Source organism: Canis aureus, chromosome 36 (genome assembly GCF_053574225.1).
Source record: "Canis aureus isolate CA01 chromosome 36, VMU_Caureus_v.1.0, whole genome shotgun sequence".
NCBI classification, from domain to species: domain Eukaryota; kingdom Metazoa; phylum Chordata; class Mammalia; order Carnivora; family Canidae; genus Canis; species Canis aureus.
Window position 1 is genome coordinate 9,253,296 of NC_135646.1, and position 24,681 is coordinate 9,277,976.

General features: G+C 33.8%; 2 protein-coding genes across 6 annotated transcripts in view; both read right to left on the reverse strand.

Annotated features, from left to right (window-relative positions):
- The window catches only part of VWC2L (von Willebrand factor C domain containing 2 like), a 155,286-nt gene extending 142,142 nt beyond the window's left edge, over positions 1-13,144 (reverse strand). The window contains exons 1-2 of the mRNA XM_077885074.1: positions 12,014-13,144; positions 9,223-9,692 (exon numbers count right to left, since the gene is read on the reverse strand). Of these exons, the coding sequence (XP_077741200.1) occupies positions 9,223-9,612 (390 nt within the window). The 5' untranslated portion in view covers positions 9,613-9,692; positions 12,014-13,144. The remainder of the gene's footprint in view (positions 1-9,222; positions 9,693-12,013) is intronic.
- Positions 13,145-13,293: 149 nt separating this feature from the next.
- The window catches only part of SPAG16 (sperm associated antigen 16), a 911,935-nt gene continuing 900,547 nt past the window's right edge, over positions 13,294-24,681 (reverse strand). For all 5 annotated transcript variants that reach the window (XM_077885066.1, XM_077885063.1, XM_077885062.1 and 2 more), the window contains one exon: positions 13,294-13,669. In XM_077885066.1, coding sequence (XP_077741192.1) covers positions 13,615-13,669 — 55 coding nt within the window. In that variant the 3' untranslated portion in view covers positions 13,294-13,614. The remainder of the gene's footprint in view (positions 13,670-24,681) is intronic.

A 24,681-nucleotide genomic window follows, 5' to 3' on the forward strand; every position in this document is an offset into this window, starting at 1 on the left:
TAAAACCTACAGAGGTAAAGTAATGCATACCTAGGTCACTTGGCTGGTAAGTGGTAGAGCTACTCTAAAATCCAGTTTTCACCTCCCTGTCAAGCTCATAGGTGTTGAATAATACATACTCTCAAACAAACCTTTTAAAAATGCTCAAGCAGTGTCAATATACTAATATGCACTTCACATTTCTAAGAACCATTGAAGGATACATCATTTCTTAGATTTACTTGACCATGAAAGAAAATCAGAAATCCTTACTAAGAATATAACAGAGTGCTGGTGTTCCCTAGAAAAGAGTCTGGAAGAGGTTACATTCATCATGACAGTGATTCCTAAATCTAGCTGATCATTAGAATAATCTGGGAAACTTTAGAAACACATAAATTTAAATAATTTCAATCGGAATTAGGGAGAGGTCAAGGAATCTGAATTTTTGAAACATTCCTTCCTGAGATGGTACTGTTCATATGCTAGTTAAGGGATATTCCGTTGTCCTAATGCCATCGAACTAGAGTTTTCTGCATTCCTCATCCATTTTTCACATTCCATTCCTGCCCTATCATGAGAATCAGGTGTTTGCAGAGTGACATCAAGAACATGAATCCTCAGTTCCTAAAATCACCAAACATATGGCAAAAGCCGCTAATTTAGTTTGTTATTTCCTAGTATAAAGTAGTATCCATGAAAATAAACAGGCATTGTTAATCTAATGGAATTTTATTTTATTTTGGCCTATATCACTTGGTTTAATTATAGAATTTTTCATTTTTAGACAAAGAATCCCTTTTTACCAGAGCCTTTGCAAACTTAGATTCTTTTTGCAAATTGTACTGTATCTATGTCAGGGACTGATTTTAGATATGCCAATATTTTATTGTTCTTGTCTACTTGTAACTCTGGGTTGTCATGGTGATAGGTCCTGATATCTCATTTCTATAGACAATTAGCTGAAATAAATCTTTGCATCCAACATATTTATTGGAAAGGAAGATGCAAATGAGTGACATTTTCTTGTTAAACCTGAAGATAGTAAAGTGTAGAAAAAAAGATCACAGGAAAGCAATGGATTAATACTGCTTTTGCAAATAATGAGCTATGTCATTATAGTCTTTTCAGTAAGTTTCAGTTGGCCTTTGTTTTATCAACTGTTAAATAAGGACGTTAGACAAAATAATTTTTTTTTTTAGATCTAAAATTCTCTGGTCAACTCTTTAAAGTAGGAAGGATCTGAACTGCAAAAAAAAAAAAAAAAAAAAAAAAAAGGAAACCATAATGCTTGCCTTTATAAATAAAAGATTATGTGCAAAGTCATACTAGAAATCCAGCCTCATGCCAAGAAGCAAAAGTAGTAGTCAAAGGTCAATATTAAAACAAAAGGATGGAAAAATCCCAAACAACTCATATTTAAAAACACACACAGCAAAACCTTGAGCCTGTAAAATTGTTAAGCTGCAAATTAATATGTGATCTTATAATTTTCAAGTTCTCAATGCTATTAATTTTTCATAAGACATATATGACATTATTGTGTCTATCCTATAGTTAGAACAATTAAAAGTATTTGAGTTTTGTTTACAGTCACATGACATAATGGGGGGAAAATTAAAAGTTGTTTTCAGTGGACTTTTTTCCACTTTAGGTAGCTTTCTACAGGTATAAAATAATATCATCTGAAAACTTTTTAAGGGGATGAATGACTTTTCTTGTTACTTTAGTACTTTATTCACTCTTTTCATGGTGTCATTAAATCCTTGCAAAGAAGGCTTTATTGTGGTATGCTATACAGCAGGCTGGAGGCATCCAGAAAGGATGGTGTGTTGGAGTGAAATTACTGATGCTAATCAGCAGTGATGATAAAAGTCCAAAGTACAGACTCTAAAATAAGCCAGCTTTTAATTAATAACAGCTATTTTTGAGAAAGATGCTCTGGATAAACCAACCTACTGATCACTTCAAACCGTCTCTTAGTTATTTGCTTCAAGCTTTTCCTGGAAAGCTTGGCAAAGTACAACTAAAAAAATAAACCAGTAAGTTTTTCTTGTGCTGCCCTTCATAAAACACACTGCTTCATATATAAATCAAGTTGTAGAAAAACAAAACCAAGCAAAAATGTGGTCAGGGTGAATAAGGAGTTAGAAACAAAGGATTTGCCTAAAGTAAGATTTTCTTCAAGTAAGAACTTCCCTGGTCCCTTAAATTTCTTTCACAACGCACAGACGTAAACACATATACACATTTGCAAATCACTGCACACATGGAACAATGTCCACTGAGATGATGTATGTTAGAATAATCTAAACAATTTGTATAGAAATATGTAGACCTTGTTATGAAATGAGATGTGAAAAACAGAAAAAATTATGCTTGTTAATATCATACCACTGACTCACCATATGTTTTGGTGAGTAAAGCCACTGTTAAAAACAGGCTAATTTTGAAATTATCCATAGTCTTGTACAATTGGTTTGAAAGTTTGAAAGAGAGACTACCAGGTCTCTCTTTTCAGCTTCATTTTCTCATACTGTTGGAGCATAAGGAGTGGGCAGTAATGTCTGTAAACAGCTGATGGCTGACCTCAAGTCTGGGGTAATCACTAACAGTGACAAGCTCCGCAAATCTCAGATGTGGCTGCAAATCAAACACCGATCACCCCCTGTGCACGGGGCACAGAAGCCCAGTCACAAATCTCTGTAGTCATACTTATCACACAGTTATCACCATTAACAGCAGCATCTTGCAATATGAAGGACAGCAATAAATATCAGTGGGTTAGCATGAAAAACTATTCCAACATAGAGCTAGCTGACCATTAATTCTCTTAAAATTTAAACTGTAAGCAGACTATTTTACCCCATTCAGGGGTTAACTTGGAAGCCATTTATTCCTACAATTGTACTCCTTCATATTAAAAGTGTTCAAAGAAGAGGATCATTCCCAATTATCCAGAGCTTTTGAAAGACTAAATTATTTTAAAAAATCTGATCTCCCATTTAGTGCAGTTCTATAGAGTTAAACAATGCCGAGTGAGCACCATATAAAAATAGTGAGAGGAGTGAGAGGAACTTTATAAATTTAAGTTTTAACAAAATTGATTTCTAATCTCTGAAATTGGCCAGAGATTATACAAATTAAGTAGAAATTCCACCGTTGTTTACAAATATGGGAATTCCCCATGGAGAATATCCACTTTGAACCTGTTAGTTCTGCCTGCTGGGGCTGACCCTCAAATAACCCTAACTGATTAGCATTGCTTAATTTTTGTTATTTTGTAGCAACTTGAAAGGAGAAGCCATTCCTGCATTCACTCAAAGGCAATTTTAACATTAAAAACCACCACATACTCTGCAAAACAGAAACTGTATTTTGCAAAGTCAGTGATTATGGAATTCTCAACCTCTCAACAAAGATCCCCAGTTATCTTTGTTGTATGAAATTTTGATGTTTTCTAGGACTTTCTTTGGATGGAATCCTATGAATTCCATAGTGACTCCATTTAATCATTTGTAGAGAATTTGTAAACCCTATCTTGGAAAAAATCTCACTTTAAACATCCCACTCATAGTCTCAAAATCTACCTATTTCTCTGTTATTGCAATAAATAGTACCTTCACACCTCTGGAAAGATGGATTCTATATCCCTTTGCTTAGCACAGAAATCTTAGTTTCTGTGCGTTTCACCGAAACTGATGCAATGGCAGAGGGTGTGGGATGCAGTGAATTGTGTTTCTGCAAAGTGTTAACTCTGTCCCTCAATTGAGATTTCTTCATAGCTCCCATTTTTTCCTATTCTTTCATATATTTGATCATTAGCTCCTGGTTTCATTCTTTCTCCATTTTAGAACAAACCAACATCAAACAAATCACCCAGACCTAAATTCAATAAGCCTTTCTACCCAAACACTTCCACAGATTTAATATTGCCATATTGGACATTCATGATGGGGTCACGGATTAATGAAAAAGCTGGAAAGACTGTATTCCTGTGAATATACCCAACGAAGGCAAGTCGATTCTAAACCTTAACTGGCACTGACATTTGTTATGTGTGTGATGATTTGGCAAAATACTCCAAGTGATTACTTTTCTGTACACTTTGCTGCTTTCTTTAAGATCTAAATATGAAATATAAATTCTAGGGCAAAAACTAGGCAACATGTTTGCTTAAAGCAACCACATATGTAGAAAATGTGCAGCATGAGAACATGATTCAGAAAACTGAATCTTTTAAAAATAAAAATCAGCCACCTGATCAACTGTCTTTGGTTTATAGTGAGAAAAGCCACAAAGGCCAGTGCCTACAGAGAAAGGCAGGTCGTGGGCAAATCCAAATCCTGAATTAGGGATACTTGGTGTTGCCTCTATAAAATCCCTTTAAAATGAGACAGGCTATGCAAAGGCTCTTTCAGCTACATATAGTATAACCTTCAGTGTCTGACCTAAACTACATCAGTGTAAGTTTCAAGGTATTAAAGAAATCCAAAAAGGCTAATTCTTTCTGAGTGAGAGTTATAAAGATACTGAGCAAAAGAAATTATTTCTCCCTTTGGGAAACCCAGCATGAGATAGATAGTTAAATACCAAGCCAAAGCTGATAGAGTCTATGTTTCCAATCAACTTTTTTTTTTGTAGGAAATGCTATTGTAATTTATTACTTATGCTTCTTATGTCTTAAAAAGTAGGTTCCAGTGTCATGCCTGGGTATACATAAAAGAAAGATGAGAACCTACTATACAGTGACCTTTATCTTAATACAATATTACCAGAACACTGAAAAATTTAGAGTTTTCAAAAAGAATACAGAGAACACATTTTCAAAGCTTGAATCAGTAAATGAAGAAAAAAAATCTTTACAAAATAACATCACTTTCTCATCAGATAACACATGTGGATCAATTTACATTTGAATATCATGATCTGAAAAGATTAAGCAGGGACATATGTTTTGCAACTGTATAGAGTGAGACAGAGCTACTAAAACACCCACTAGGTGGTCACTGTAACAGGCATGGAGATGGAATCCAAGAGGAGACCGGTTAGGAAGGAGTAGTAAGGAGGAGAAAGCAAGATGGAAATGAGCAATGTGTGTCACCTTTAGTTACCCAAAGAGTACTCTTTATCTGAAAATTGAGTGCTTCTTTAATTAAAAGGAAGAAATCAACACATAAGCAAAAAGAAACTAAGGCATTTTAAAGGAACTCATAATTTTTTTTTATTCTGTGGATTTAATTAAGATCTGACCTATTACATCATTCATCAACAGTGTATTGAATGCCTATTATGTGATTCACATGGTGCTGGGACTGGGAACAGGAGAAAACACTGTCCCTAGCCTCAAAGAGTTCACTTCTAGAGGGAGAGACAGGTGGTTTCACATTCTGTTATTGCAGTGTGGTCAAGGCAGTAGAGGTGATGGAGAGCTTAGATTCTGCAGGCAAGCTACCTAGGTGTGAATCCTAGTTCTAGTTTAGAGCTGTGTGATGTTGGACAAACTACCTTATACTTTGGTGTTTCAATTTTCCTATCCGTAAAAAAAGGTGCTAATTAAGGTATCATCATCATAGTGTTGTTATGAAATGAAATAAGTTGTGATACACAGGTCTTGATAGTATTGGGATATGATTTCTGTTCCTGTTTATAATGGTGTGAGTAGCATGCTGTGGAAACATAGAGGCAGGCTATGAGACCCAGCCCAGGATGCTGCATAGTACAGGGCTGTCCAGGTGAGATAAGATTTAAATGGAGTTTTGAAATAGTCTAGTAGGATTAACACAGGAGCACAGCGGTGAAAAAAGAGGCAGGGAAGAGAAATCACTGAGAGTTTGGGATACTTGGAGAAATTGATGAGTAGAATTGAGTCTCTAGTAGGGAATTTAGGTTTTTATCTTGAAGACACTCCTGTTTTTATCCTCATGCGTGCTGGTCATCTCATTCTCTGTGTTCTGCAACAGCCCTACTTCCCTAGCCATTAATTTCTCTTTACCTCTATTCAGTTCTATACTTGGCTAAAAGGTAATCTTGTTCTAAAGACACATTTAAGTAGGTCATCTCTGTGTACAAGCTGCATTTTATCCCTTGTTATTCTTTAGACTGAATTTAAATATTTTGGCCTGATATTCAAGTTCTCCTCTCTACTGTCCAAAACATATCTACAAATTTACCTCTCTTATTATAATAGCGTAATAGTAACACCCAGCTTTCTGTTATTTCCATCTCCCTCCTCTCTACAGATTTCATAGTAATCTCTGATCTTGCTCAAGAAGTTTCCTCTTTGGAATTTTAATCTATCCAGATCAATATGAATTACTTCCTTAAGAACAGGCTCAACTTTGACCATGCTGAAGAACAAGAAAGTTTGTCCAACCAAACCTCATACCATGTTGATGGGCTTCTGACACCACAGTTCCTTTGTGTTGAGCTTCACAATCACATACTTGAAATTGTTTTTTCTCTCCATTCCCTTTCCATATTCTTCATGCCTTCCTTATGAGTGGAGATTTTGCCTTCCAGGTATCTTACTTTCCAGGGTACATGCATCTACAGTGTCTTGTACACCAAATAGCCCCAAAATGTTTGTTGGACCAACATATGTAAAAATATATAAAACCTTCTTAATAACATGCCAAGATAATTATGTGAAAGTTCCATTTATCTTTTGAAATTAGTTACTTGTCTCTTATAAGCTAAATTGGAAGAGAATAAAATAATATTATGGCTGATATTTACTTAGGTATATATAGTACACTTAGATAAATAGAGCCTTTAAAAAAAGTATTGGAATCCTTTGAGTGACTTTTAAAGATGAGCTTCCATAATAAAATGTAGGCAAAGACATAGAAGAACTGTAAACTTAGAGGAAGTCCACGCACATTAGAGTTAAGGAGAAAGGGAACAAGCATTTAGTCAATATCTGTTGTGTACCAGTCATCACAAGGTTGCTATTTTTTCATAAATTATCTCATTAACTCTAATATCTCCTCCCAAGAAAAGTAACTATAATTATGGCCATTTTACGGCTAATGCCACTGTGACTCATAAAAACTTAAGGAGTCTTTTCAAAGTCTTACATCTATATGATAAATTTGGGATTTGAATCCAGATCTATCTGACTGCTGAGTCCAAGTTCTCTGAGAGGTTGTTAGAACAGCAGTATTTAAAAGTGGGTTAAATAACAAGATGATTTTGGACAAGTAACAAACTTTCTTGGACTTGGTTCTTCATTCTTATGGGCTAACCCTAGATAATCACTATAGCTCTTATAATTCTAAATCCTTGCAAAAGAGTGGCAGCTGTTTTCTTTCATTCATTTTTTTTCTTTCTTTTCTTTTTTTATTGAAAGTCTTTATTTTCAATTTTCTTTATTGAAAATTTAACAATCTCATGGCATAGAGAGTCAGGTGGAAAAGTTGTACACATCATTTGGTGATAGATTGACTATAGCAGGGACATATAATTAGAGTGAAGTATTTATTAACTTTTTCTTTATATCTTATTGTTTGAGATGGTAAGATAGGTATTACCTTTGTAATAAAATAATGTAATAAATAGAGGAAAAACTGTAGTGTTTTTAGTAGTGAGTTGACTAAATTCAGATAGTTTCTTATTTATTAAATATTAATGACCAAATTACATAAATCTCAGAAATTTTATTCAATGTACTCTTTTGCTTGGGTTAGGCTATTCTATAATGTCTCTTTGCACTCTAATCTCAGCAAGTATTTTTGTTAGAGAAGAGTGAAATGATTCTAGAGTCATGTCTAGAATCAAATTGTATTGAGTACCTGCATTTACTTTCATTACTCTAAAAGTAAAAATAGCTATGTCAAGATGTATCCAATATTTTATAGATCGTAAAGCTGTTAATAAATGTACTATACTGTTAAACTATTACTTGTTGTAAATAATGGTAATTTTGCTAGACTTTTAAGCTTTTTACTTCTCAGTATCGTACAACAAAATATGGTAAGCAGATGAAAGAGAAGAGCCTAGAATAACATTTATATACAAAGTTGAATGTGATAACTGTTAAAATTCCCTTCATGTCCTAAGATTATCTAGTTAAAGTGATTGGGTTTTCTTGGGTAAATTACAACTGGTTTGAACCTATAACCTGGAATGGACTGAATTCAATGAAATGTCAATACATAGAATACTCTGATCATGATCAGTTTAAACCTTCCCCCCCCCCCCACATATTGATTTCTTCCAGCATTTGACTCTTGTAAAGAAGGGAGTTGGGTTAGTGCTAACAACTGAACATTCTTCTGAACAGTGACACTGAAAACTAGCTATATCTTCTTTTGCTTATAAGATTCTGAACACCTTTCACAGAACTTGGTTAGATGAAATGAAAATTTTTCATATCAAGCCATCAGTATGACAGCCACTCCAAGGCACAAACTGCCATTACATTTAAGGGGAACATTCTGATACAATAATTTATACCCTCAGGGTTCAGATCTGGTTTGTAGGACATCCTAATTACAACTAGCTGTTTGAGAAAAGAGACTCAAAGCAGAGATAAAAATGAACTCCAAATTACTTGAAAATATGACATAAGCAAAAAAGAAAGATTATGAAATACTATGGAAGCTGGAATAATAGTACCTCCCCCTTTTTAATACCTTTGACAACAAACTAGGACAAAAATTCAGTTCTCTTTGGGGGCCTGCAAGTAAAAAAATCTAATGAGCAGAGAACAGAATGGGGATGGTGCTCTATAACGAGTAGGCCCAATGCATATTCTTAATATATAGACCACAGCTCAGAAGTGTGTCTCCTTAGCACTTGCATTTCCACATACTAAATAGAATTCTAGACCATAGTTAAATGACTCCCAATACAGGCTTATAAGCCACACACACGTAAAAAGATCTTACAATATTTAAACATTAGCTTTAAATAAACACATGATCTATAAACATAATTATTTCCCTCAGAAAACATATTTTGTAATAACACAAAGGAAATGATTGAGGGCAATAAAAGATGTTAAGCATGCCCAGAATACTTCTGAAGGAGGAGGTTATCGTGAAACCTTCAATACACCTATCAACAAGCCAGTTGGTTCTTTGTTGACCACAGCGGTACGCAGGCTAACTGAAATCACAATACCGTAAGTTAAGGGGTAATTTAAAAGTAACTTTTTCCAACTCTAATTTTAATGTAGTAATCTATGAAATACATGGTGTGAAAGATTAGTATTGAATGAATATGGAGGGTAACTCATACCTTAAATTCCTCCAAGATTTTGTAATTTTTCCCATGATATTCACAAAAGTTTTTCACTTCTTTGCACTCAGGGCAGCATCCATTGTGTTCCACTTTAGTACACTTTGGGTGAATTTTAGGGCATTCTGGCTGGTCACAAACAGGTCCATCCAGAGCACAGACACATGGACAGTTGGAATGCCCTGGGAAAAAGCGTTCTCCCAACTTGTATACAAAGCCGCTGTCATCCACACACCCTTTCCCTCGATAGTCATCAAAGATCAGATTGTCATTACTGGAGGTCTGGTCACCTTCATCAGCAGGGTAGTCTTCATGACTGATGGCAGCAGAGGTGACTGATCCAAGGATGACCAACAGAAGTATGCAAGCTTCATGAATATGAAGAGCCATCCCCCTCCTCAAAGGCTTCTGGATGTGCTCCTAATATTAAATATACTCAGCTCCTTCCATGGGAATACAAGAGGGGTAGGCTGAAAATAAATATTTAAAAAGAAGAATTTGACATATATAGAGAGAATATGGATTTACATAAGCCCTTGTTCTTAATCTGTTTATTTGGGATCTGTCTGGAAGACACTCAGACCTCAAATAGACTAAGTTCATGCAACTATCTATGCTTCTTATGAAGTTTGGGGAGTTTATTCTTGGCAATACATGCATTAAAATTTGTCCTTTATTCCACCTAGGAATCGTAAGCTCAGATTTACCCTCTGAATTTCCAAGGTTTGGCTTTGTTTAAATTGTAGAAGTGGTTTTACTGAGCCTCAAAAGGTGATTACAGTAGTTACAGATGGCTCAAGAATGTTGGAATCCACATTCTCTATTATTCCTTAAGCTGGATTAGTCAGTGATAGAATGTATATGATATAATTATCTGTATAAAAACTAAGAGATTAGTGAGAAAACATCTACTTCTAAAAGAAAGAGAAGAGACCAATAGTCTAATATAAATTATAATTGAGATGAGCTAGTATAAAGGTCTTCCTACTTCACTCCCATAACTGGAGAATAGCAGTGGTCTCAAATGTATTTCTTGTTTCAGAAACCATAAATATGGATTTTGGAACATAGCTATTAAGAAAACTAGTACAACCATTCCACAGTGAATAAGAGAAAAATTTAAATAATAGTGCAAGAGAACTCCATGTATTGAAAAGGATTTACTAAAAATAAATTTATTTGTTATCATTGTCCACAACTTTATTTTACTCAGGAAGTAAGCTCCTAGTGGGCAGGAAAGATGCACCTGAGATTTTTTTTTTAATGGCAATTTGAATCTAGTATTTATGGAATGCTATTTGAATTAATTACTTCAATGTAAAATATATACCATTCACATAGTCTTGAGGATATACCTTTCTTTTTGACATCCCAAACATATTTGCATTTGGTCAATTTGCACAAAAATGCCAATACAAAACTATTTATTGAAATTCCTTAAAGTAATGATGAGGTGTTGCCTTTCACAGAAAATATGTATGATTAATTTAGTGACATTGACTCTTAAAAGCTTCACTTAGTGTTAGTGCTTGGTGTGGAGTGTTAGTAGTGGGCTCTTATTTAAATGTTTAGGGTGACTAACTCATACAAAGGCTTTGGGGAAACTGTGACTTTAGACACTAATAGGTAAGAAAAAGTGTTGTCGGATAGTTCATTTATCTAGCTAAATGCTATTGGCTTTATGCCAATGTTGCTCAGACTGTATATAGGACATTCTCAGATAATTTATAAATGTTATTTGTTGGTATATTTTCAGAATATAATGAGTAATGATAAATCATCCCTTTTCAGTATAGCATATACAGGTGATCATTTAAAAACATGATAAAGATGACATAAGGATACTTCATCAACTATTATATTTGCATTTTAAGTAAGATATGCAAATTATCTTATGCAAAGTAATAGTAAAATGGAAGGTAGTATATTTATGCCCTCCTTTAAGAGAAAACTGCTCTCTCATATTAGAATTCCTTTTGGGTAGGTAATGATAAAAGAGATAGATTTATTTTAAAATATGTCAAAAATAATGAGTCATGACAGAACAAAAAAAATGCAAACCTATAATTCTACTTGAGAAGCTGGAAGCTCCCTTTGACAAAGCATTTTTTTCTCTTAAATTACTACAGAGGCCACAAACATAACAGAAGCTTCTGAAAAAAGCATAAATATATATTTTACTGATTAAACCATGCATTTATACATCTCTCACATATTTAGAAAGTTTATCTTGGAAGAAAGGAATCTATTGTGCTTCCTTATAGTATTCCAGCAGTGTCTGCCAATACATGCAAGATAAGCCATATAAAAGACACATATCATTCTGCTTCAAAAGGACATAGACAGAAATTGATCTCTTTGCAAGCTACAGGTAGGCATTAATATATCAAGTTGTGATAAATGTAAACTTAAAGATAAAAATAGGGGTATAATGTCTACTTTATATAAACCTTAAACATGCTTTTATTATATGAAATACATTTTTAAATCTGCATGGAGAAAACAAGGTTTTCTTTTCAATATAACAAAGTTCTTAGGCTATTAAAAAAATCCCTTTTCATAATAGAGCTGCTCTAGTGTAGTTAAAAACACTATTTAAGAGAAGAAATATTAGAGAAATGAAATAAAATGTTTATCTGAAGATTTTTATTAAGTAAGCAAACACTGCTAAACTGAGGACCACTTTCCAGCTAAACTTTCCCCCCTCCCTATATTTTTACATATGATTTAAAATGACTGCATCTATTTCTTTGAGAAAACAAACATAACTCATGTCATAAGATACACTTACCTAATCACTCTGGAGGTTAATGGTGGTGGTGGGAGTCATAGACCAATACGAACTAAAACATCAGGTATGTTTTAGGAAAGCAGTTCCTCTTTAGTTATCCAAAGAATACATTTTCAGGCACGAATTAAAGGTAATCCATTCTTTCTACCTCCCATTTCAAAACACAGTCAAGAAGCAGTCTCCCGCCCTTCCAGAGAGAAACACAGCAGACACACATAAGAAATATGCTTTGGACCTGTCTTCAGAATTCAAAGCAAGAAGCAATGCTGGTCCTGTAGAAATCCAGACCCCAGTAGCAGAATCATGTTGAACTTATTTTTAGCATTTTCTCAGATCCTTCTATGAAATTTACCGGCTGATTACGCCTCCTCCACACATGAGTTCACTTACACAGTGTTTGGTACGGCAGTAGAGGTGATTTGGCTAGGCTCTGAGGATCACAAACAGCAATAGCATGCTGTAGCTTAAAGCCCACTCCGCTGGCAGTACCATCAGCATCATCCACAATATGTTGCTTGAATCCCCTCTTACACACCAGAAAATACTAACTGTGGACGTGAAGGAAAGGAGCAACTTTAGCTGGGTTTCTGCATCACTGAGAGCAGTTTGCAGACTGCTGATTTGGAGCTCATTCGCCGGCAGCCGGGAATTCCTCAGCACCACGGACAGCGCCAACAACTGGCTTCTGAGCCCAGCTCGGTGAAATCCGAAATCCGGAGCTGCTTCTTTAGACCAGGCTAGAGTGTTCTCTAAAGCAGTCGCACTTTATACAGCCGATGCATGCATTAGGAGTGGGAAAGACATTTTACACACGAGATACTTATTGGCATTGAAATTACAACAAAAAATACAAAACATTGTAATTATACCTAATGCATTCTTAGATGGGCTGCAGAGATGAAAGTTCTGGAAGAGCATTGCATTTAGATTTAAGCCATCTGCAGTCTTGATGATTATTAATAGATAAAGCATGATCATTGTCAAAGAATCTGTGAACATGTACGCTCCTCGATTCTATTTGACCCTTTTGTTGCAGAAAGACTTTCTCCATGCTATATGATTAAACTTTAGGTCTTCCTGCAGCTTGGATTCGATTTAAAAAAAAAAAAAAGTAGCCCTGTTCTCCTGCAGTTTGTTCTCTAACATTCAAAATCAATCTCCTGTAATTCATCTAGTCTGTCATTAGGCGTCATTGTAAAGCTGTTTCTTTCAAACCCCTAGCAAAGATGCTCTGTCTCTAAATTCTTATCAAAATGAAGAAAAAGAGAACCAGACACAAATGAGCAAAAAGTTGTGTTTTTTTTTTTTTTTATTGGTGTCAGTATGAGCACTAAAATACATGTCCAAAGCATGTTTTAAAGCAAATTGTAAATGTTACCTGCTGGCATATTTAACCAGATACTTCCTGGTTTGAGACTGACTACCCAAGGTATTTTCAAGCCTTAAAGGGAATGCCGTCCGCAGTGGGATATGCTGACCATCAAGACCACGTTCGAACAGTGCCGTCAGAGCCTCCGGAAAACAAATACTCTCCGTCATGAGAAAACACGACTGTGTGAGCCTCACTATCATGGCCCATCAATTTGTGGATTTGCCCTGATTTAAGATCTAGCAAATGGATAACCCCACTGCCACTCGCCTGAGCTAAAACTCGACCTGAGAAAGAGGGAGGAAGGGAGGGAGGGAGGGAGAAAGGGAGGGAGGGGGAGAGGGAGAGGAAGAGAGAGAGAGAGAGAGAGAGAGAATAGCAAAGTTTAATTTCAGGCAGTCATAGTTTATAAGCAATGAAATACACAGTTTTGTTTCAAATGTAATTTGTTATATTAGATGTCAGTCATTAAATATGAGCTAACTCATTTGTATAGGAAATAATTCCAGGCAAATTAAGACATGTCAATAAGATTGTAAAATTTTAAAATGAGGAAGTGAAACCTAATGTCCCACCCACTTTATCAAATGCCCTCCTAATCTCCTTATATTTGGGATTAATAAATAATTTTGAGAAAATGAGTGTGAAAGCAATGAAGCAATGCAGGTTTGTTTTTCAAGTGAATTATTTGTGAAAAGATGTCCAAAGCATAGGTTCAAAATCTCTGTCCCTATATAATGGATAATTTACATTTTAAATTTTGCATTATACTTTAACTTGTAATTATGCTAAATCTTTACTTAGGTATAATAATATACATTCATTATGACACTTATGAACCTTTTTTGGAGTTGAAGTGAAAATAAATACCTCCAGTTCAAGGATGACTTAGGCTTTTTTACTCTAATTTAAAATTCAAAATTCTGTTAAACTAAGTTTATATTACATAAGAGCTAAATATAGCACAGAGTATTCTCATAATTTTTATACTGTATAATTTTTAGTGAATAATTTCCTTCAAGTTAAAAACATATCAGCAGCCCAATTCTAATGCTTTTATTAAAGAAGTCTGGTAACAAACTATCAGGGAATTTAGAGGTAAGTAAAAATAATGAAATACGTTTACATAAAGTCAGTATGTGGGGTAAATAAGTATGATACTAGGGCTATCTATGGGATTATCTAATCATACTTAGAAGGCATATTATCATTCCAGTAATGACATTTAAAATTGATTAAACCGTGTATATCAATTGATTTTGTACCTGATGTGAATAGTTTCATATAATCTTTACAAGAATATAATGATAAAATAATATTAACTTCATTATATGGATGAACAAAGAGAGGTTTAGAAAGGTGAAGTATCTTGCTCAAGAGGAGGTATATTCGGTATGGAGGGAACTATCATTAAATCACAATCACTTTAAAGAGCCTGGGCTTTAAGTCATTGTGTTTTCACATCCAGCATAGGATTGTTATCAATGATGCCTTATTGATAGATTTTAAGTAGGTGATATATTGTGAAAATAAAATTTGCCTGTTTCATAGTAAAAAATTCTTTAATGATATTGCCATAAAAGTCACAGTGAAATATTTAATCACAAATTATACACCAAAAGTCATGAATATTTTAAAAACAGAAAAGTTATCAAAGTAAAAAATAAAAAAAATTTAAAAAAAGTTATAAAAGTAAAGCTAACCATGATAAATATAGTCTATTTACAAACCTTTATAACTACTGGGCTTCTTCATCTAGAACAAAACCTGACACAGCAAAGATCCTTAGGATGGATTAGAGTGTCCAAAGAAGCAGATGTGAATATTTATTATAAACCTTCTTCTACTAAGTCTTTGCTGACAGAGGCATTACATATGGATTCCACTTCTAGTCTCACTCTATAGACAATTGCTGTTTGTGACTTTCCTAAGAGTCAAACAAGTAACTTTTTTCTTGTGGTCTTCATGCAACAGATAGGAAGGAGGTAAATGTTATTTTCTATTTTTGAAAGGAAACAGAATCAAGGCTCATAAAGAAAAAGAAGAGATTTAGCTTTAAACCATTATCTTTTGTTGAAGTCAAATCTGTAAAAATCATAATTGGAAACATTTATGAAGGTTCTTGGTAATTTCTGAAAGTTCAATAAAATAGAGAATATACTACTAGAACCTAATGATGGGATTATATAATTCAGCAGCATCATGCCTCAGGTATTTCAAAAATTTGTCTTCTATCGAACAGATTTTAGTAACTTTATGGTGAAGTTTTTCATGTTTACTTGAACTAACTCATTTACAGAAGATTGCAAGATAATGATTATGTATATAATAACTTATTCCTAAAATGTGTATAAATTTATAATGTTCAACTTTAAAGTATATGGGATTATTACAAGGCATACAATGTCTGACCTAAAATTAACTTTACTGGGACTTGAGATGCTGAACCATTTCTAGGCTAGAAGATTTTCAGAATTACTTACCAGGATGGGTCAATTACTACATTAGTGTCTAGTTGGTGTGAGAGAGGTGGCACTCTCAAAAAAAAAAAAAAAATCACAGTATGATTATTGGTAGTATCTCTAGAAAGTGGAGTATTTACAGACATATGTATAGGTATCTTTCTAAATGTACTGGTGATTGGCAATTAAAAATAAATCAGGATAGAAATCATTTGTCATCCCAATATCAGAGTCTTACTGACAAATTTAGGAAGAATATTTATCTGCAACTTGGTCAATGAAATAAAAATATGGTAAAGATAAAATTTTTAGCTGTACTGTGAAAATTTATGAAAACGTGTACTAATGTTTATGTTAAAGTTCATGTCTCCTTCAACATGTGAAATAACAAAAAATAAGTGATACATTGTATATTTATATTTCAAATATTTTGTTAAAATGTTATAGCAAAATTTAAGCAAAACAGTTGTCTTGTAACATGTAATTCCTGAATAGATTATTTAAAATGTCACTTAGCATGGTATTCTAACAAGAATAATTATACAAGTTATGAATGCACGTATTCCATGAATACCACAGATTGAAAATATCTGATTAAAAAACAGAGTAGTTAATTAACACTGATTTAAAAAGAGAAATAGCCAAGTTGACTCTTTTTCGAATAGAATATAAATATTAGAATAGTTAGATAAAAAATGAGTTGCTTCTCTTCTTTTGTTAACATTTGTTATTAGGATGGCCAAACTTTAGAGAATGGGAACAAAATAAGCATGCTGGAGAGAAAAAGCTGGCTTGAGCAAAGCTGTCTCAATTGGATTTGGTAAAAAAACTTGAATATTTGAATATACTTACTTATTTAAGCACATTAGCAATAGAATCTCTTTAAGAAGTTTATAGAATGAATTAGCCCATTAAAATCAAGTGTTAAAATTTTATCTTGGTACACGTAATCATTTTGGGTAAACCAACAAATTGGAAAGTCCTAATTGCATGCTAATAGAATGTGCAAAGGAAATATTGGCATGTTTTCAAAGTGAAGAGTTTTTAATTAATTATCAATACATACATGTGTGAAAATTTAATTTGAATTTAAGAATATACTTAGAATAGCCATGAGTTATTTTAAACTTTTTTGCACTTACTTCCTAAACAACACTAATTCTCCTTAAGATTATGATATATAGGGGCACTTGGGTGGCTCAGGGTTAAGTGTCTGCCTTCCACTCAGGGTGTGAGCCCAGGGTCCTGGGATTGAGTCCCGCATCAGGCTCCCTACAGGGAGCCTAGCTTCTCTCTCTGCCTCTTTGTCTCTCATGAATAAATAAATAATAATAAATTATTATTATAATATTATATATATATATAAATAATATATATATAGGCACTTGGGTCGCTTAGTTGTTTAAGTGTCTGACTTTGGCTCAGGTCATGATCTAAGGGTCCTGGGAGCCCTGCCTGTATTGGACTCCCTATTCAGTGGAGAACCTGCTTCTCCCTCGCCCTCTGCCCCTCCCTCCTGCTTATGCTCTCTCTCAGTCTTTCCTTTTCTCTCTCAAATAAATAAAATCTTTTAGAAAAGACTACAATATATATATTTAAAATATTTTATTTTTAAGTAATCTCTACACTCAACATGGGGCTTGAACACACAACCCAGGATCAGGAGTCGTATGCTCTACTGACTGAGTGAGCCAGGTGCCTCAGGTTACAATATTTTTGATACCAATCATGATAAGTTAAGGTGCGCTATAAGTTGGAGTACAAAGACTCTTATGACATTTTTTAAGTAGATAAGATATGGTACATTTCTTTTCTTTCAGGTTTATCAGAATGACCTGAAATACTAGCCATCATTTATTGGGCATCTAGAGCTCCCTATGTTACCTCATATGTTCTGCACTTAACCCTCAGATGTAGAGATTTTCCCTCTTTAGTTAATGAAAAATGGGACTCAGAAAAGGTAAATCTGGGATTTATTTATTTTTATTTTTATTTTTTTTCATTTATTTTTTATTGGTGTTCAATTTACTAACATACAGAATAACCCCCAGTGCCCGTCACCCATTCACTCCCACCCCCCGCCCTCCTCCCCTTCTACCACCCCTAGTTCATTTCCCAGAGTTAGCAGTCTTTACGTTCTGTCTCCCTTTCTGATATTTCCCACACGTTTCTTCTCCCTTCCCTTATATTCCCTTTCACTATTATTTATATTCCCCAAATGAATGAGAACATATAATGTTTGTCCTTCTCCGACTGACTTACTTCACTCAGGATTTAGATAAAAATTTTTATTATCCAAAAGTCTTGCTTCATTTACTCACTTGAGTATGTCTTTTATAAATTAAGAGTCAGATAAGAGTGATACTTTGGGGGGATGCCTGGGTGGCTCAGTGGTTGAACATCTGCCTTTGGCTCAGGGCCTGATCCCAGGGTTCCTGGATCGAGTCCCACATTGTGCTCCCTGCTTCTCTCTCTGCTTATGTCTCTGCCTGTGTGTCTCTCATGATTAAATGAATAAATAAATCTTTAAAAAAAAAAAAGTGTGGTACTTTGGGGTTTTTCTATGAATGCCACTGAATTTTTTTAAAGATTTTTATTTATTTGAGAAAGAGAGCAAATGAGAGCAAGCATGGGTGGGGGTAGGGGTAGAGGGAAAAGCAGACTCTCCACGAGCAGGGAGCCCAATGTGGGGCTTGATCCCACAATCCTGAGATCATGACATGACCCAAAGGCAGATGCCTAACTGACTGAACCACCTAGGTCCCTGAATACCACTGAATTTATAGATAAATAGGCTCTTATGCTTACTGCTTGTGTTAATCTCGTCTTTTCTTCAGTGTTGATTCTACTACTTTGTCAAACTCTGAAACTAAAACATCTATATTCTTGCAGGAGACATGTATCTTCATTAATTCTTAAATACATAATCTTGTAATGCATATATTATGCATTATATATGTAATGCACATATTAAAAATCATCCCAATTGATAAAGATTCATGTTAAATCCCTCTCGCCTTTCTAGCAAAATTATCTCTAGTTTTTCCAATCTATCTTGGATACTATATTCTCTCTGTTTTCCAGACTTCAAACTATAGTGACATTCATTTCTCAACTTTTTTCCTTCTCTAAGATCAACCCAAGTGGTATCCATTCTCTTTTCCAATTTTCTATAGTTTGCTTATTTAAAACGGTTATGTCCACAATATTAAAGTCCTTGCTTTCATTTGTCAAGACTATTGAGATGGTATACCAAATTATCTTTTAATTATAATTTCATTACTTTAAAATCTGCATATTAACTCCTATGTTTTTGTTTTCAATTATGTAACTCCAATAAATTTGAATAGAACAACACCCAATGCAGCAGGAACAACAGCAACAAGGAGGTTTCTTATAACTCTGACATTCTCAGGTTTTGTTTTAGATCCAATCATCTCATTTTATAAACAGCTAAGATGAAATAAGAAAATCTGCCTTTTATTTTTTATTTATTTTTTTACTATTGCCTTCTGACAATGAATAATGTTCTAGTATCCTAGTAGGACTTTCAAGATCTCTACACTCCCATACAACTTGGCATTTACTTAACCAAGTACACTTTTACACAAATCCTATGTTCTCCATAAAATGATATGTCATCATTTCTTGAATATATTTTTCATTTCCCCACTTTTCAATTGTTGCTTCTGTTATTCCCCCTGGTGAAATATTTTTCTTAGCTATTTTCATGGCCCTCAGCTATATCTTCATAGTAAAGGTCAACTCAGTTCAAAACTATTTTCTTCATCTTGTAGGTGTAAGACATCCTTAGTGGAGATCTTCCTATTCTGAGCATTCATTGCATTTTATTTATACCATTCATGTGATAATAAGATACCATAAACTATAGTTAACTGTGTGTTTGTCTTACCTTCTTAACCTTGTAATTACTGGAGAACAGGGGCGTGTCATATATTTTGCATTTTCCCCCAGCTTAATACATAGACTATTGTAATCAATCCTCAGTGGTAGTAGTAACAGTTTTCATCACTATATATATTTTTTTTTTAGTTCTTGTTATTTGCCAACCACTGTTTTAAGTCCTCCATACATATTATCTCATTTTATCCTTACTACAACCCTATAGGGTAGATATATACCTGCACTATACTATTGTAGCATTTTTGACTCACGTATAGCTATTGAACACTGGAAATGCAGCTGGTGCAAATTAAAATACACTATCATTGCAAAATGTTCACCAGATTTCAGACTTCAGGAAAAAATACGAAATATTTTATTAATAATTTTATATTGATTATATGTGATAAAATATATTTTAAAATTAATTTCACCTGCTTTTTGAAAACATGGCTACTAAAAATTTAAAATTATGTATGTGATTCACATTATATTTCTATTCAACAGTGCTAGCACATATCCTATTTTATACAAGAAGAAAATGAGGCTTAGAGATGAAAGCAACTTCTCCAAGGCTACACAACTTAAGTATTGGAGCCTGGACTTGGGGGCTATATGATTCCAGAGCTCTCATGCTCTTATCCTCTACATCATGCCCTAATACCTCCAGATGAACTTTTATTGATTGGCTCAATGTTCTCTCCTACTGTGATTAAGCTGCCCTTACTAAAATGCAATATGAGTCAGAGTAAACATGTCTCGGGTGTGCAGCTCCAGTTTCCAGCTAAATCTGTGCTTGCTCCTAGGAATACTTTAAAATTAATTTCTATTTAAGTACAAGAAATATTTCAAAATTTCATTTCTGTGGTTACCATAATGGCATTTATAGACTCCAAGAATCTTATTGTACAATTAGCTTCCTGGGAATAAGGAGGGGACTTTTATTCTTTTAGAGCTCAAAGAGCCTATCAGTGTACCCAACATTCAACAATGCCTTAGTGAGCAAAATCAAAACAAAAAATAAAAAACACCTCCACAACTTTAGATAAGTGTTTTATATTAAGATGTTATAAAAATGTATGTCATTTTTTTGCTCTAGGGGAAGCAACCAGAATATATCATCCTTCTGACGCTTATACTTTGAATAATGACTAATATCCTCTCAACTTCACCCAAAGAGTATTTTTGAATATAGTGAGCATATTTTACCCAATTCTTTAAACTAGTTGCTCACAAAAAGAGAATATTCTTTTTTGTTGAAAGATTTCAACTTAATTTGTTTTGCATGAAGGGTTCCTTTAAAATTAAAGACAAAGTTAAATTACTAGACTGATAAAATTATCTAAGGGACAGTTATTGGGAACTCAGTTATCATTATGATAATTCATATTCCCTGAAATACCAAGTACAAATTAAAAAAATTCTGGTAAACATACACTGTTATATTAGTTTCAGGGGTTTCAGGTATATAATATAGTGATTCAACAATTGTATATATTACTCAGTGCTCATCATGAGAAGTGGACTCTTAATCCTCCCTTCATCAGTTTACCCATCTTCCCACCCATACAGTTGGTTCTCTATAGTTAAGTGTCTCTTTCTAGTTTATTTTTTCTTTGTTCATTTGTTTTGTTTCTTACATTTCACATACAAATAAAATCATATATTTGTCTTTCTCTAATCTGTTTTGCTTAACATTATACTCTCTAGATCCATCCATGCTGTTGCAAATAACAAGCCATTCTTTTTTTTTTTTTAATTTATTTTTCAAGCCATTCTTTTTTATGGCTGAGTAATAATCCATACATAAATATAAATATAAATATATATGTGTATATATACATATTACACCTCTTCTTCATCTATTGACAGACACTTAGGCTACTTCCATAATTTGGCTATTGTAAATAATGCTACAATAAACATAGGGGTGCATATATCTTTTCAAATCACTGTTTCTATATTCTTTAAGTAATACCCAGTAGTGAATTACAAGATCATTTGATAGTTCTATTTTTCATTTTTTGAGAAACCTCCATACTGTTTTCTACAGTGGCTACACAATTTTGCATTCCCACCAACAGTGTACAACTTTTCATTTTTCTCTACATCCTTGCTAACACTTGTTCCTTGTGTTTTGGTTTTAGCCATTCTGACAGATATGAGGTATATCTCATTGTGGTTTTGGTTTGCAGTTCTGTGATGATTAATGATGATTATTGAGCATCTTTTCATGTGTCTGTTGGCCACTTGTATGTCTTCTTTGGAGAAATGTCTGTTCATGTCTTCTGCCCATTTTTTATTGGATTTTTTTGTGTTTATAAGTTTTTTATATATTTTGGATACTAATACTTTATTAGATATGTCATTTGTAAATATTTTTCCCATTCAGTAGGTGGCCTTTTAGTTTTGTTGGTTGTTTCCTTTCCTGTGAAGAAGCTTTTTATTTTGATGTAGTCCCAATGGTTTATTTTTGCTTTTGTTTCCTTTGTCTCAGGAGACATATTTAGAAGGATGGACCAACATCAGAGGACTTCTTGTCTGTGCTCTCTTCTAGAATTTTTATGGTTTGGGACCTCATATTTAGATCCTTAACCCATTTTTAGTTTATTTTTGTGTATAGTGTAAGAAAGTGGTCCAGTTTTATTCTTTTGCATGTAGCTGTTCAGTTTTCCCAACTTTATTGAAGAGATGGTCTTTTTTCCACTCCATATTCTTGCCTTCTTTGTTGAAAATTAATTGACTGTATATATTCATGAGTTTATTTCTGGGTTCTCTATTCTCTTTCATTGATCTATGTGTCTATTTTTATGCCGGTACCATATCATTCTGGTTACTATAGCTTTGTAGTATATCTTGAAATCTGGGTTTGTGATACCTCCATCTTTATTCTTCTTTTTCATGATTGATTTGGTAATTTGAGATCTTTTGTACTTCCATACAAATTTTAGGATTATTTGTTCTAGTTCTCAGGAAAATGTTGTTGGTATTTTGATAGGGATTGTGTTAAACCTGTAGATTGCTTTGAGTACTATGGGCATTCTAACAATATTTGTTCTTCCAACTCATGCACATGGAATATCTTTCCATTTCTGTGTGTCATTTTCTGTTTCTTTCATCAATATTTTGTAGTGTTTGGAGTTCAGGTCTTTGACTTCCTTAGTTAAGTTTTTTCCTAGGTATTATATTAGTTTTGGTGCAATTGTAAAAGGGATTGTTAATTTCTTTTTGCTGCTACTTCATTATTCAGATATAAAAATGCAAGAGATTTCTGTACATGATTTTATATACTGCCACTGCCTGAATTATGTATCAGTTCTGGTAGGCTTTTCAGTGGAATCTTTAGGGTTTATATATATAAAACATCATGTCATCTGCAAATAAAGTTTTACTCCTTTCTTACCAATTTGGATTCCTTTTATTTCTTTTTCTTTTCTGATTGCTTTGGCTAGGACTTCTAGTACTGTGTTGAATAAAAGTATTAAGAGTGGACATCCTTGTCTTGTTCCTAGTCTTAGGGGAAAATCTCTTAATTTTTTTCATCATTAAGTATGATGTTAGCTGTGGGTTTTTCATATGGCCTTTATTATATTGAGATATATTCCCTCTAAACCTATTTCATGGAGGGTTCTTATGAATGGATGTCATACTTGTCAAATGCTTTTTCTGTATTTATTGAGAGGATCATATGGTTTTTGTCCTTTCTCTTGTTGATGTGATGCATTGTGTTGATTGCTTTGTGAATATTGACCCACTCTTGCATCTTGGGAATAAATTCCAGTTGATCATGGTGAGTGATTTTTTTTAATGTGTTGTTGAATTCAGTTTGCTAATATTTGCTGGGGATTTTAGCATCTATATTCATCAGAGCTATTGCCCGATAGATCTCTTTTTTGTTGTGTCTGATTTTAGTAACAGGGTAATGCTGATATCATAGAATGAATTCAGAAGATTTCCTTTCTCTATTATATTTGGAACAGTTTAAGAGGAGTAGGCATTAAATCTTTAAATGTTTGCTAGAATTCACCTGTAAAGCCATCTGGTCATGGACTTTGTTGGGAGTTTGTTTATTAATGATTCAATTTCATTACTGGTAATTGGTCTATTCAGATTTTCTGTTTTTTTTTTTTTTTTTTCCTGATTCAGATTTGGGAGGTTCTGTTTCTAGGAATTTATCCTAGCTTGTCCAATTTGTTGGCATATAATTTTTCATAACATTCTCTTATAATCCTTTGTATTTCTGTTATGTTCTTTCTCGTTCATTTCTAATTTTATTGGAGTCATCACTCTTTTTTCTTTTTTTAAAAAATATATCTGGCTAAAGGTGTATCAACTTTATCTTACAAAAAAACAAGACAAAGCAAAAAAAAAAAAAAAAAAAACAGGGGATCCCTGGGTGGCGCAGCGGTTTGGCGCCTGCCTTTGGCCCAGGGTGCGATCCTGGAGACCTGGGATCGAATCCCACGTCTGGCTCCCGGTGCATGGAGCCTGCTTCTCCCTCTACCTATGTCTCTGCCTCTCTCTCTCTCTCTCTCTCTCTCTCTCTGTGACTATCATAAATAAATAAAAATAAAAATAAAATAAAAAAAAACAGGCCCTGGTTTCATTGATGTGTTCTATTATTTTTTGGTTTATATTTCATTTATTTCTGCTCTAATTTTTATATTTATTCCTTCTATTGGTTTGGGGGTTTGTTCTTTTTTTTTTCTATCTCCCTTAGGTGTAAGGTTCAGTTATTTGAGATTTTTCTTGCTGCTTATGGTAAACATACATTACTGTAAACTTCCCTCTTAGAACAGCTTTTTCTGTGTCTCAAAGATTTTGGCCTGCTCTGCTTTCATTGTCATTTGTCTCCATGTATTTTTTTTAATTTCCTTTTTGATTTCATAGTTGAACCATTCATTGTTCAATAGTGTGTTGTCAAATCTCCATGT